We start from the raw sequence: 15,688 nt of genomic DNA, 5'->3' as shown, positions 1-15,688 counted from the left end.
CTGGTAACCAAGGAGATACAAAAAAGTGTATGGTATTCCAGACACACTTTGAAGTAGAAGTAGTAGAAGCTATAATAAGTTGTATGGCAATAGATGATTTGGATATTGGGCAGGGTCATGAGTAGTGTGTGTTAAACCCTGCAAATTCAAAGTTAATCTTTACTGTGTATCCTGGGTAAGGTAGATCATGAGAACAGTGTACAAAAACAGGCACTCTTAGGACTGTGGACATCTGCAAGCATATTTAATTTTTAAATCACATCTGCAAAAACATAATGTTAAAAATTCACTAGTTCTATAAAACTTCTTCCTTCTATTCCTTCCCATCTCAAGATTCTTGTTTCAAAAAAAAAAAAAAATGACAGCCACACTTTGACCTTTTTTCAGAGGAACAGGAGGTATTTGCCTTCTTATTTCTATATAACATGCTGGTTTTAAATGCAATTTTTCTGTTTTGGATATTCGGTAATCACTTCTGACCCTGGAATACAAGAATGTACCTTGTAATACCCTATCAACACATACACAAGCACACACGCACACACACACACACACACACACACACCTCCCTCCCAGATTTTCAATATAGTCAGGACATAATTTTTATGACACATCTGTCATGGAAATGTTGATCACAAAAAGCCCTGCTATGAAATACAAATGCATTTTTTCATACAATATTCTGTTTTCCCTGAAATTAGTAACTATCTCAGTTTTAATGTGCCTATTTTTCTATGGGACTACATTTATTTGAATTGGAAAGTCAGAATTACAGAGAGAACAGAAGAGAGAAAGACAGACAGACAAAGAGAGAGATATTCCATCCATTGGTTTACTCCCCAAATGGCCACAATGGCTGGGACTGGGCCAGGCCAAAGCCCAGAGCCAGGAGCCTTTTCTGGGTCTCCCACCTAAGTGCAGGGATCAAAGGATCTGAGTAATCTTCTACTGCTTTCCTAGGTGCATTATCAGGGAGCTGGATTGGCAGCAGATCAAGTGGGACACCGGTGGCTATATGGGACAGGTGCTGCACACAGTGGCCCAACATGGTGGACCACAGTAGTGGCCCCTCCCACAGAACTATTGTTATCTTATACACAAACAATCTAGTGACCAATGCTTTGTTTTCTTAAAGTTTTTTTTTAATTTATTTGCAAAACAGACAAACAGAAAGAAAAAGAGAAATAAACACACAAGGAATGAGCTTCCATCTACTGGTTCATTCCCCCAAATGCCCGCAATTACTAGGGCTGGCCTAGGGTGAGGGCAGGCACCCACAAGTCAATCCATGTTTCAGATAACCAAGAACTGGAGCCATTACCTGCTTCCCACCAGAGTGAACATCAGCAGGAAGTTGGAATTGGAAGTAAATGAGAACTGGAACCCAGAGAAAGTGATCATCCATTTCATTTCTTGTTGCATAGCTCTCCTTTGGGTATCTCCATTCAATACGATCCTCTGAATTCCATGCCTCTCTCCTAAACCAGGTGCTCTATTTTTATTTCTGGATTATTTCTCCATTTTGACACATCATATTCTGGCATGGGGGATATTAATTTCAGACAATGTATGTTTGAAAATGTACACAATTTACTCTGCAGACATATATGCTTGCAATTGGTAAGAAACTCTACATTGAAAATAATATTTCCTTTGTTTTGTAATTTTTCTGAGTTATTGTATCAACTATGCTTCATTTACTATGTTTCACAGTAGAATTAAAAAAAAAAACAAAATATAGTGTGATTTTCAATATGATTTTCAGAAGGGGGAAAGGTAAATAATTATGCTGATATCACTGAAGGAAGTCCTAGCTGCTCTAATAAATACATTTCCAAACTTGGTGACATTATGCAATGTGAGTTTCTTTCCAGCATACATTCCAACTGGTAATGTCTTTGGATTTGCTTGTGTGGGGAACTTCTGCTCACACAGCATCCAGGACCTGGAAGCCGTCTTCAGTGTGTAAAGAGGTGTCAATTTCAAAATAGCAGGGAGAGAAAGAGAAAGAGCTCAGTCTGGTGAAGGGATTTTTGCGTGAAAAGCTTAAGGGGCTTATGTCACTTTCAGCTGCTTTTCATTTGTCAGAACTCAGTCAAATGGCCACAACTAATATGAAAAGATGTGAACAATTATAGTCTAGCCATTGCCTAGTCATAAGTAGAAACTTCTACGATTGATACATTTCTATTGAAGAAAAATCTCAATATTCCAGGCATTATAATTAGACAAAATCAGCAGTGGGGTTACATCATAATAGCATTGCAGTGAATTAGGTAATATTTCAAACTGAAAACACACCTCTGGCTATGACTTTGAAAGAGAAATGTCACTTCTATTTCATTCTCCACCACAGTGCTGACTTTATCAGATTTATCCACAAAAAAATAAATTACTTGGATTACTGTAAAAATCGTAGCCATAATTATGATGATGATGATAGTATAACAATAATAAATGACATTTATTATGTTCTAAATCAGTAAGCCTAATACCATACTGAGTTTTCTATGGGCCTTTCAGACTGGGAGTTATATAATAAAACATGAGGTACTTAACATTACTGCCCCCATTTCATGGATGAGCCACAGAGAGGGTAAGAATTTGGCCACAGTCATACTGCTAGGATACACTATTTTTAATTCTTGGCTTGTACTGCATTACATCATGGGATTTAAACAAAGCTTTACATAAATGTCCAAAGTAGAATTTGCCTTCCTGATTCTCCATCATTAATACACCCTTTATCACGTAATCAAACATTTGGGTTTGAGTGTAAGAAACCAACAAAGAGTTTCATGATGGCAGAATCTGTCCTTTTACAAAAATCTTGGAATATTTGCTCTTTATGGTCAAACTGCTCAAATGCATAAGTGGCATAAATAATTTGACAATAGCAAGCCCATTGTGTCTAATGCATGTTCAATGCTGTAATTCAGTCTTACAAATTGCCCTCCCTGGTAAAGCTGCCAAGCGGAAACAATGAAGGGTTTGAGCTGCAGAGTGAAGTTTTCTGGAATTATAATATTCCTTTTGACCTCTGCGATGACTAAATGCCATTTAATTCCTTCCCTTTATTCATTACAGTGAAAAAGACTTGGAAACATGCTGGAGCAGAGGTAACGTTTCTTTTCAAAACCATAGCCAGACACTAATACTCCCAGGGGCAGGAGGAGAACACTTTCAACTTGGGGGTGGAATGCTTTATTTACTGTAATGCTACAAATGTCCTTCCTATTTGGGACTGCAAAAGCTATGATGTAACACCAGAGTCAATTGTTTCAAATTATAGTGACTGGAACAATTAGACTCTTTCTTTTAAAGCAGTGCACTAAAAATTTAACCGGGACTGAAATGGAACTGGTTTATAACTGGCTGGAGGTAGCTATCCAAGAGCAGCATGGTAGCTCCTTTTGCAAGAGCTTTAGCTTTTAGGTACTGTTACTGCTAATTACTTTAGGTGAGAAACACTATAGCTGTCAAACTTCAGAATCAACTGTGGCTTTGAACCAGCTAAAATAGAAATGCTTGAGTAGTTACATTCCGCTTCTTTCACTTGCCATTTCGTAGAGGTGCTAAATGCAAAGGAACTGTAGTCAGAATCTTTGTGTTCAGGCTTCTCTCCTGGCTGATTCAACAGCATTTGATGTGATGGGAAGATTTTTAACTTCCTTACTATACATAGCCCCAGCATGATCAATACTGAAATGCTTCTCCAATTCAGCCTACTTTACATCCCATTTGCCTAAAGAGTTTATGTAATGAAATTCACAAGCAGCACAATCTATAAATGAATTACTGACAAAGAGGGAATGTCATCCAGAGATGTTGGGTCTAAGGAGGAGTAATACCTGAAGCTGAGTGATAAGGTTTTAAAACCACATGCCCCTGTCACCAGCGACTCAGCCAGCCTTAGGCAGGACCAGGAAGCCAGAGCGTCTACAGCCCCCTTCTGGGCTGTTCAGTCCACATTTTAGGGCAGCATCTGGCAGCCCCTTTGCCTCCTCCCACTCCTTTCTTAGGGACTTCTCTACTCTGACAAATGCTACTGGAAAGGCTGTTTCCAATGCTTGTTTTCTAATGATTCATTTACCTTGAACTCACAAAAAATAAATCAGTGTTTCTGCAATTCTAAGACAAAAGGTGGCATTTTCAAAGTAAGCAGAGGAGGTGAAGAAAAACAAGTGAGGTTCATATTAAATCACAGGGACAGAGAAGCACAGGAGACCTTCCTGACATTCAAAAACACACACAAGTAACATAAATTCCTTACTTTTCCTATGCATAAATAAATGCCAGTGTCAAATGAAATCGTGAGTGCAGGAAGAAAAGGATTTAACTCAAGCTGCTGTTTCCCTTATAGAAGGCAACACGTGAAATTGTTGTATCAGGTTAGCAACCCTGAGGGTACTTGTTAAACAAGCAAGCAAATAGCAAGCCACATAAATTCTTGGGCCTTAGCCAAGAAGGATAATTCAATCACTAGTGGCCCCAGAATCGGCATTTAGAAAAAACATTCTCAGGTATAGCACATAGTGTAGTGGTTATGGGGTCTATCTTCCCGGGATCTTAGTCTCAAATCAACCGTGTGTTACGTGTGAATTATTTAAGAAATATGTGTGTCAGTTTCCTCATCTGTAAAACGGGGATGAGAGAATGCTGGGAAGTCTAAGCAGGGTAAAGTACTTGGAATAGCATCTGGCCTGAAGAGTTATTCATTAAAAAATAGCTGAACATACTCAATGCTGAGAAACATAGATCTCAGAGTAATGCCTTTAGAATCATCCCCAGGATTTCATACAATGAGCTCAAGGATGATGTTCATAGGTGTGGTACAATATACTTGTCCCCCATTACTGACAAAGAGCTCCTAAACCCCTTGGAACTTCCTGAGGAATAAAAGTATCTTTCATAATACATAAGGAGGCCCTTTAAGAGCAGGTGAGTTTATACCAATAAGGTGACATAGAGTAGGGTCCCCAGGGAGCCACAGGATGGGACCAGTCTTCAGAAAGGCCAAATGATTAAAGGATTAGAGCTCTCAAACTTTCAGCCTCAACTCCATGAAAGAATAGAGGGCTAAAGGTTAAGCTCTTTAAAAACTCTGAACTACCAGATCTGATGAGATTTGGGGTTACCAAAAACATGGAGGTGCAAGGGGGGGGTGGCACCCCAGAGGGGCCTCTATCTGTATCTTGTGTAATATCCTGTATAAGAAACTGATAAGCGGAAATGTTTCCCTAAGTTTTGTGAGCCACCTAGTAAATAGGTGTGGTAACCTGGGTTTGCACTCAGGTGACAACCTAAGATGCACCAATGGAGTCTGAAGTAGGACTATTCTTATGGGACCGAGCCCTTGACAGCATCAGAATTGAATGGAATTATTGGATACATAATTGGCATCCAATGGAGAATTATTTGACATATAGGGAAGAATTCCCACACATCTAGCCACAGAATGTTCTGTGTCTGAGTGTGAAGATCACAAGAAAAAATATTTTCCCCTTCTACAGCAAACATGGCATATTAATTGAAATCTGAACATTTATATTAGTATCATGTAGCATACCTGCAGCTAATTAAGCCGACCAGCTTTCTTTCTTCACGGGGGCCTGGTATGCAATGGCTGCAAACAGCAGCCTCCTTGGTAGTGTATGCAACCTATTGTTTGTATGGGTTGCCCTAAGGGACCTAGGAGACAGCCCTGCGCAGTGGACATTCGTGCCTCTGACCTCATGCTGTTGTTAATCTAGGCTGCAGACAGGTATGCGGGGTGCTTTTGGAAAGCCCCAAGGCACAGTAGCCAGAGTTCACATTGGCCAAGTCATCATGTCCGTCCGCACCAAGCTGCAGGACAAGGAACATGTGGTTGAGGCCCTACGCAGGGCCAAGTTCAAGTTCCCTGGCCGCCAGAAGATCCACATCTCAAAGAAGTGGGGCTTTACCAAGTTTAACGCGGATGAATTTGAAGACATGGTGGCAGAGAAGCGGCTCATCCCAGACAGCTGCGGGGTCAAGTACATCCCCAATCGTGGTCCCCTGGATAAGTGGCGGGCCCTCCACTCATGAGCCTGACTCTCCTGTGCTCTGTAATCATTGATAATAAAGCCTGGTTCCTATAAAAAAAAATATCATGTAGTATATAACCAAGTAGAAGGTAATGTATTTATGTAGAATGGATTAAAAAGGAAGAGGAGTACAGGTTTGAGACAGTAATGTGATCCCAATTTTATTGTAGCTCATTTTCTAGGCATAAATTTACCCAAGAATATAACAACTTAGAAATATGTGCAAAAATTTTATGTAAGATAGGCAATGTGTGAAAATATGGAGAAGGCAGAAGTTCAAAAAAAAAATGCCTCAACATCTATAGTGTGTACTGAGAGGATGTTTCCTGAATGAAATGCCCATCAAGTATGTCATATCATGTACAGACATGGCTGGAATGATGTGTGTAAGAGTCATCCATGGAAACCTTATGCAGTGAAATGAAAAGAGAGTAGTCTGATTTTCTTTGAAGTGTTTTCTTGTGACTAGAGATAAAAGGAGACATCTATTTTCTTTGATGTTTTTATCCTAAATTTTGTATTTGATTTTCCTATAAGCATTATAGAAAGTTTTCTTTTCAATTCACTAGACCATATTCATATTTTCAGTAAAGGCAAGAATTACAGAAATGCCAAATCCCTTGTAGGCATCTCAATAGTGAAGAGCAGATTTCTCTTGGTGGGGGTGGTGAGCATCACTTTTACTTTTCTAAGTTTTAATCCATTATGCAAACTAATGTATCCACCTTATACCAAATGTTCTGCACTTCGGTACTTTGCATGTTGTTTACTTCTCAGAAGAGAAAAGAGAAGGGTGTTAAACCTTAGATAAGCAAGGCACACATCTATGAACCACAATGATATCATTCAATGCCATGTTTATACCTAGTTAGAAATAAGTGAACATCTGCTGATTAAAAAATAGAACTGTAATAGTGGCCAGCAGGGAATAAAGCACGTTATTGAGCTTTGTTATGTAGATGGAAATGTGCTTTGTAGAAAATGCTTTATTTGCAAATACAACAACTAATTGCTGGAGCTAGAAATCCATGCACAAAGTAGATTCTGAGCTCATTTTGAGGAAGCATTCATTCTAATGTGGACATCCGCTGATGCTTCTGTCTTCCCCCGAATGTACCCTGATCACTTTCACAAGCTAGTTTTTGATGATTAGGATGGAGACATGTATGGATCACAATAAAATCTTGCTCAACACGTATCTACTGACATTCGATCTGGTTCTGTCAATTTCTGAGGGCCTTTCCTTCAATTTCTTCCAAAATGTCTTTGATTTTGTTCATTCATTCATTCCACAAATAACCTTGAAGATGATGCATTTGATCTGATACTTAACACATCCCATCTTGTGTCTTGTTTTTGATGGCATGCTGAAGGCAATCTTGCAACACAGGATGAACAAAATAATAGACTGCTTTATTTTCTTTCTCAACTTTCCACCTCTGCACTGCTCTGGAAACTGCCCTCCCAGGGTCACCCAGGTCTTCTCAAATTCTAAAACCAGCATTTCATTTTCAGGCTTTATCCTACTAGAGCTTTGTGTAGACTCCTACTGTTGTACCAGGCTGTTCTTGAATACATTTCCTGAGTGAACTATGGCAGCAAGGCACATGTGATTCTTCATCTTACATTTCTAAATCCTCCTTTTCTAGCCCTTCTTTATTCTCCTACCATGTAAAGAGTGATGTTCCAGGGGCTGGCCCTGTGGTACAGCGAGTTAAGCCACTTCCTGTAGTGTTGGCATCTCATATGGGCACTGGTTTGGATCCTGGCTGCTCCACTTCCAATTCAGCTCCCTGCTAATGTGCCTGGGAAACCAGCAGAAGATGAACCAAGTGCTTGGGCCCTTGCAACCCACATGAGATACCTGGATGGATCTCTTGATTCCTTGCTGCCATTGTAACCATTTGTGGAGTGAACCAGTGGGTGGAAGGTCTCTCTCTCTCTCTTTCTCTCTCTCTGCCTCTCCCTGTCTCTCTCTAACTCTTCCTTTCAAATAAATAAATAAATCTTTTAAAAAAGAAAAAAAGAGTTATGTTCCAGAAGCCTAGAAACCTCTGTTCTCAGATCACCTTCTTTTGTTTTTACATCACATGGTGGCTTCCAGCTTTTCTCACGCCCTTCGTCTTGTTACTCTTTGTGTCTTGTATCTCCAGTATAAGGCTAACATCCTTCTCCTCTCCAACCTGAAGCCACTTAGATCTCAGTCTTGTAGTCTTTGGTTTCAATCAGGAACAGGGAACTTGAGTATTACCAAAATAATAAGAAGAAGGAGGAGGAGGATGAGGAAAAGGAAGAGGAGGAGGAAGAGGAGGCATCAGCATTGGGTAAAAATGGATGACACCAGATGGTTCCAGTTTCAACAATGTAATAAACCATGCATCTGAACCTCAGACAGCCCCGCTGCCACCCGACACAGCATGTTGAGCAGGAGTCGGTCCTTTTGTGATTCAGGCAGAGTTGTGTGGGATTGTCAGCTGAATTGTAGAATGAGGGTATAAGGTGTCACTGGCAGCACAGTTGTTCACATATTTAGTCATTCACTGATGTGTTGAATCATTAATAGACATTTTTTATAAAATATTTGCATACATACTAACTGCTGAGCTTTTCATTTTTGATAGAGATACAACAATTATGAGACAGTCTGCCTTCAAGAAGCTTATGATCTGGTAGGAAAAGACCAGGAAGTAGGATACAGAAACAAAGTGATGATCAGTCAGCCAGTTTCCAACAGAACATGAAATGCGCCATGACCATCAACAGAGTGGTGGGAGAAAGGATAAGGGGATGGGAGAGAGGATAACTGGGGCTTTCAGAGCAGCCTTTGTGAGACAGGAGATGATGGAGCTGCCATGCAGTCTCTGGAGGGAGGAGGACAGCAAGTGACAAGCTCTGGGATGAGGAGAAACTGAGTCAAGGTAAAAATTGAGTGGAATAAGGGTTGAGGACACACGGAAAGGTAAGGTCAACTTACAGGACCTTCTAAGGGGATAAACTTTTCTTCACACTGCAGCTGGAAGCCACTGAAGGATTTTTAAAAGTAGAGCAATGTTGAGCCGGTGCCGCGGCTCACTAGGCTAATCCTCCGCCTAGCAGCGCCAGCATACCTGGTTCTAGTCCCGGTCGGGGTGCCGGATTCTGTCCCGGTTGCCCCTCTTCCAGGCCAGCCCTCTGCTGTGGCCAGGGAGTGCAGTGGAGGATGGCCCAAGTACTTGGGCCCTGCACCCCATGGGAGACCAGGGTAAGTACCTGGCTCCTGCCATTGGATCAGCGCTGTGCGCCGGCCGCAGCGCACCAGCCGCTGAGGCCATTGGAGGGTGAACCAACGGCAAAGGAAGACCTTTCTCTCTGTCTCTCTCTCTCATTGTCCACTCTGCCTGTCAAAAAAAAAAAAAAAAAAAAGTAGAGCAATGCTACCTTAAATACATCTTACGAGATGACTTGCACTCAGTGTAGAGAAGGGACTACAGGGGACAAGAGCAGAAGTAGGAGACTGAGACAGGTATTTAGAAAGAAAAGGATACTGGAACTAAGGTAGAGTATACCTGGTAATAGTTTATTATTTTAAAATTATATTATTGTAAACAAACCACAGATACAGGAAACCATACAGAATAACCATACAGCTTAAAGCATTATTGTAAAGCAATCTGTCACCCTCAAATAGAAATGCATGGGGTCTTCAAAGAGTTCATGGGAAATGTGTATCACAAAATCTTGGCATGGATTTGAAGTTTTCTTTGCAATAACATAATCTTACCTTTTAATTCCATTGTCTATGAACATTTTGAAGTACATTCATACAACTTGGTCAGTGGCATCAGAAGCCTCCCCTAAGCCCCACACTCAGCAAAATCCCTTTTGTCTCCCCAAATAAGCACTATTCTCACTTTTACCCTTTTTAAAAAAGAATTCATTTATTTATGCAAAAGGCAAAGTGACAGAGAGGACAGAGACAGGGAGAGGAAGAGGGAAAAATCTTCTATCTGCTGATATACTTCCCAAATAACCACAAAAGCAAGGACTGGCCCAGGCCAAAGTCAGGAGTCAGGTACTACATCCAGGTCTCCCACATGCGTGGCAAGGGACCAAGCATTTTGGCCATCTTTAGCTATCTTCCTATACACATTAGCAAGAAGTTGGATTGGAAGAGGAGCATTCGGGCCTGGAACCAGCATTGCAATATGGGAAGTCAGCTCCACAAGTATTTGCTTTACTCACTGCCTCATAATGCCAGCCCCTATCCTTGCTTCCTTCCTCCTTTTTGTAAAATACATTTATCACTCAATGGGTATCCCTAGACATCACTGTTGGATCAAGCTCATTTCTTTCTTAAAATCAATATGCCTTTAAACACCCTTTTGGTCTACAGCTTTCCCTCTCCTTTACATTTTATCTGATGAAGGATCTGGTATATTTGATGTATATATTTTCTTGAAATGTCTTTTGCTGAGGGTATAGACGGATGCCATTGAACCCTGGTGTTCCTCTGTCCTCCGTATTCCTAAAGCTGGTGACCAGATGCACAAGCTTTATCAGACTTGTGCAGAATCCTTTACCAACATTATTTCTGGTTTTGTGGTGTTTCATCAGAGGCACATTATGTTTCTGTTTCTCTTTTTGTGATACTAGTTGCTAATTCATTAGAGTTTGCAAAATTGTGATATTATATCATTTGATTTCATTTATTATAAATACTTTCTCTCATGTGCTATTTGCCTACCCAGGGATTCATACTGGAAAGTTGTAATAAATGTCTGATTTTTTTCCATTCATAGACCAGATTTGATGATAATGGGATTTTTCCTATCATCTTCCAAATAGAAAAATGTTAATTTTAAAGTTTTTAAAATATTATGGTGATTTAGCCAATCTGAAAAAGTATTTGGCAGTTTCTCATATAGTTAACCATTCACTTGTAACCTAATAATCTTGTTGTAAGGTATTTACTCAAAGCAAGTAAAAACATTTGTTGATACTAAAACGTATAAGTGAATACTTAAAGTAATTTTACTCATTATCACTTAATCTAAAACAGTTCAAATAGTCTTTTAAGTGGTGAATGGGTAAACTATGAATATTCAAAAATGTAATACCACCTAGCAATAATAAAGAATAACTGATGTATACAATGTATATCCATCACAAATCAATCAGTCACAATGATAAAAGCTGGGTGCTTTAATTTACATAACATTTCATAAAAAGGAAAACTAGAGGAATGAATAACAAATAACTTGGCATCCAGGAACATGAAGAAGTAGAACCAAACAAGCATTTTTGGTTGATAGCATTGCTCTGTATGTTGACTACAGTAGTCCTTACATGACTTTATGCATTTGTTAATGTTCATAGAAATATGTTTTAAAAAGTGATTTTTACTCTCTCTATATTTTCACTGTATATACATTTGAAATAAATAATTATAGAAGCTAAAGAAGGATGACAATAGAGGGTCTATAAACAGCTTTGTGGGAAACAGTGAGTGTTCTCCCATTTTTGGCAAGAAGGGAGTAGCATTAATTGAAGGAAACAGATCATTTTCAACTCAGGAGTTTAGATGATAGATTTATCATATTTTCAGGTATTAAAATAGTAACTTCAATGAGGTTCAAATTGAAACATCCTTGTTCTATAACTTCAGACTAGCTATAGATAGCTATAGATCTAAAGTAGTCTTTGTTAACTTTATTGACATCTGGAATAACAAAATGTGCCTGGCCCGATTTGCCTACTTATTCCCTAGATCTAACAGAATCCATGTAAGCAGCTCTGGCTTATTTTATTGGAAGTAATATCTTAATGAAATACACAGTATGGGAGGAGCAGCGTTCAGCCTAGTGGTTAAGACATTGGTTAAGTTGCACATATCTCACATTGGACTGTCAATGTTCTGTCCCTGCCTCTAACTCCTGGTTTCAGCTTCTTGCTAACACACTTCCCAGGAGTCAGTCATGACTACTCCAATAATTTGGTTCCTGCTACCTCCATGGGAGACCTAAACTGAGTTTCAGGCTCCCTGCTTCAGCCTCAGTTGGGGCTGTTGTGGCCATCTGGGGAATGAATAAGCCAAGGAGAGATGGAGCTGGTTCTCTCTCTCAAATAAACAAATGAAAATTTTAAAATATAACATACACTGTGAATTGTACTTTGGAAATTAGAAAATATCACCTACTAATTTTATTTTATTTTATTTTTTTTAAACTTTTATTTAATGCATATAATTTTCCAAAGTACGACTTATGGATTACAATGGCTTCCCCCCCATACCGTCCCTCCCACCCACAACCCTCCCCTTTCCCACTCCCTCTCCCCTTCCATTCACATCATGATTCATTTTCGATTATCTTAATATACAGAAGATCAGCTTAGTATACATTAAGTATGGATTTCAACAGTTTGCTCCCACACAGAAACATAAAGTGAAAAATAATAGATGATTTTTTTAAATGATGATGAAATCAGAGCAGACCTATTGTCATGTTTAATCCCAGTGAGAGTCAAGTTGGGAATTGATAATTTTTTTTTTCTTTTTCTTTTTTTTTTTTTTTTTTACAGAGGATCAGTTTAGTATGCATTAAGTAAGGATTTCAACAGTTTGCACCCCCATAGAAACACAAAGTGAAATATATTGTTTGAGTACTCGTTATAGCATTAAATCTCAATGTACAGCACATTAAGGATAGAGATCCTACATGAGGAGTAAGTGCACAGTGACTCCTGTTGTTGACTTTACCAATTGACACTCCTGTCTATGGCATCAGTAATCTCCCTATGCACCAGTCATGAGTTTCCAAGGCTATGGAAGCCCTCTGAGTTCTCCGACTCTTATCTTGTTTAGACAAGGTCATAGTCAAAGTGGAGGTTCTCTCCTCCCTTCAGAGAAAGGTACCTCCTTCTTTGATGACCTGTTCTTTCCACTGGGATCTCACTCGCAGAGATCTTTTGCCAGAGTGTCTTGGCTTTCCATGCCTGAAATACTCTCATGAGCTTTTCAGCCAGCTCCGAATGCCTTTAGGGCTGATTCTGAGGCCAGAGTGCTATTTAGGACATCTGCCATTCTATGAGTCTGCTGAGTATCTCACTTCCCATGTTGGATCACTCTCCCCTTTATTTACTCCATCGGTTAGCGTTAGCAGGTACTAGACTTGTCTATGTGTTCCCTTTGACTCCCAGTCCCTTCACCATGACCAACTGTGAACTGAAACTGATCACCTGGAACAGTGAGATGGCATTGGTACATGCCACCTCGATGGGATTGAATTGGAATCCCCTGGTATGCTTCCAACTCCACCACTTGGGGCAAGTCAGCCTGAGCATGTCCCAAATTAAAAATATCACCTACTAATTTTATTGGAAATATTGACCACAGATTTGAAGTTTTCTCCATTTTTATCTGTTTTTACATGGTAGCTCATTAGATGCAAAATCTCTGCTATAGGCTGGTGTTGTGGCACACTGAGTTAAAACATTGCAATGCTGGCAACCCAAATGGGTTCTGGTTTGGGTCCTGACTGCTCCACTTCCAATACGGCTCCCTGCTATTGCACCTGGGAAAGCAGCAGAAGATGGTCCAAATGCTTGGGCCTCTGCCATGCATGTGGGAGACTTGGATGGCATTTCAGTCTGTTGTGGCCATTTGGAGAGTGAACCAACAGATAGAAGATCCATCTCTCTCTCTCTTTCTCTCTCCCTACCTCTACCTCTACCTCTACCTCTACCCCTACTCCTACCCCACCTCTTCCCCTACCTCTACCTCTACCTTTCAAATAAACAAATTTTAAAGAAAAAAAAATAAACTCTGCTAGCCCTGCTGCCACCTTCTCTGTTTCCAGAATCATTGGAATACACCTTTTATATTTTTATATAGAATATGATTGATGAGTCGTGTGTGAGGTGTAGAGGAAAAATGAATCCAGGTGAAGTTAGGTTTTAGATCTTGAGGACCTCAAATGGGCTTAAATTTGCTTTCTCTAAAAGGGAAAACTGGGAGATGTGTGCTTAGGCTAGAGCAGATATACGGGGATGAATTCAGTTTCTAATATCCATTTACTGATGTTGAAAGTTGTGTTAGATATGTAGCTAGAGTTCCTGATTAAATGGTTCTAAGACTTGGGGCAAGGTAAGGCTACAGATATGGATTTGGAGAGTCCAGAACACTGTGATGACACTTAAAGTGACAAGACCAGATAAAAATACAGACAGAGATAAAATAGGGATATGGGACTGAACTTTCAGTGCCTCGCAGAAGATGGGCAAAGGAAGTTTCAGGAGACTGGGGAAGAGTTTTAGATGAGACAGAACAGGTGGCACATCAACAGCTTTGTCAGCAAAAAGGGGTAAACTGTGTGGCAGCTAATATAGGTGTCATCTCCCTCAGTGGAACAATAAAGATAGCATTTTTGATTTTTCAAGATATTCTCCCTTTTTGTTTCCATAATTAATATGTACAGCTAATATATTGTATCTTAGCAATATTATGAAGTTTGTACTCTTGAGATAGAGTTTTTAATCATAGCTTCTCCTAACTCAAAAATGTATAACTTCCTACCTAAGGTATAAACATTCTAGTCCATCTGTAAGGCTGTCCATACCGAAAACAAAACCCAGCTTCCAGTCTCATCCTGCATTATTCATTTCTAGGTGACCCACAGCTCAATAGCATTAACTTTCTCTCTGCTCCTCAGTTCTCTACACATGCTTCCTGCTCTACTCTGCAAGGACCTCCACTGACACAATTCCAACCACCTCAAGGCTCTCTTCTTAATATCTTTCCCCAACTGCTATGCAACTAAGTCAGATTCACCATTAAATTTATTCAGTGAAATCACAGGAGAGGTCTCAGTCACAGAGAATCTTGGCTTGATTATTCTGCATCCAATGCTCTGTCTTAAGGAGGTGAATCAGGACAAAATAATCTGCCATTACCGCAAGAAGGTAACTTATGCAAGAATTCTATTAAAAAATAAACATTTCTCTCAGAGTCTGGAGAGGTCTGAGCGAATGATTATTAGAACAAATGAGAGTGACTAGTGTCGTAGCTCAGCAAGTAAAATCGCAGCTGGCAATGGCAGCATCCCACAGCAGAAGGCTGGTTGGAGTCCATGTTGCTCCACCTTCAATCCAGCTTCCTGCTAATGGTCCTGGTAAGATAGTGGATGATGGCCCATGTACATGGGCCCATGCCACCCGTGTGGGAGACCAGCATGGAATTCTGACCTCTGGCTTTGGCCTAGGCCAGTACTGTGCAGTGAAGCTATCTAGGGGGTGAAATGGTGGATAGATCTCTTTCCCTTTCTCTTGCTCTCTCTGTTGCTCTGCCTTCCAAACAAACAAACAAAAGAAAATAAATCTTTGGAACATAAGAAAAGTTTGCACAATCAGAAGTAGATAAAACATGAACTAAACAAATGTTTAGGTTCAGTGCCTCTTACTTGTTTGTATGTTTTCCCAGACTTTGTACTTGATTTTCCATTTGCATCTTTGTATTTTTCTTTTGTAAAGATGACTCTTAGAAGTTTCCTCAGCACAAGGCCCCATGAGCTATTCATGATCGTTTATTATAGTACAAAAGATAAATAAGAACTTAAATATCATGCAATTAGTAATTGACCAATTAT

The 15,688-nt window shown here is 39.8% G+C and overlaps 1 protein-coding gene, 1 long non-coding RNA gene and 1 other non-coding gene across 9 annotated transcripts in view; 2 read left to right on the top strand and 1 right to left on the bottom strand.

Moving 5' to 3' along the window:
- The window catches only part of LOC138850057 (uncharacterized), a 1,261,171-nt gene that overhangs the window by 586,678 nt on the left and 658,805 nt on the right, over positions 1–15,688 (bottom strand). The window lies entirely within an intron of this gene.
- LOC127490855 (small nucleolar RNA SNORA70) lies at positions 5,570–5,704 on the top strand. The gene has a single exon (XR_007919246.2). It is a non-coding gene; the product is annotated as a small nucleolar RNA SNORA70 (small nucleolar RNA).
- Positions 5,735–6,129, top strand: LOC149126142 (large ribosomal subunit protein uL16-like). Its single transcript, XM_089334644.1, has one exon. The coding sequence runs from the start codon at positions 5,767–5,769 to the stop codon at positions 6,067–6,069; it is 303 nt and encodes a 100-aa protein (XP_089190770.1). The 5' UTR covers positions 5,735–5,766; the 3' UTR covers positions 6,070–6,129.

This window comes from Oryctolagus cuniculus, chromosome 6 (assembly GCF_051225735.1).
Source record: "Oryctolagus cuniculus isolate XC-2025 breed Fujian yellow rabbit chromosome 6, ASM5122573v1, whole genome shotgun sequence".
NCBI lineage: Eukaryota > Metazoa > Chordata > Mammalia > Lagomorpha > Leporidae > Oryctolagus > Oryctolagus cuniculus.
Note: the sequence above shows the minus strand (reverse complement) of the source record. Positions and strands in the feature narration are given on the sequence as shown.

What these genes read in the sequence shown, in the direction of transcription:
- LOC149126142 (XM_089334644.1), top strand. Translation starts at nt 5,767, where the DNA reads ATGCGGGGTGCTTTTGGAAAGCCCCAAGGCACAGTAGCCAGAGTTCAC.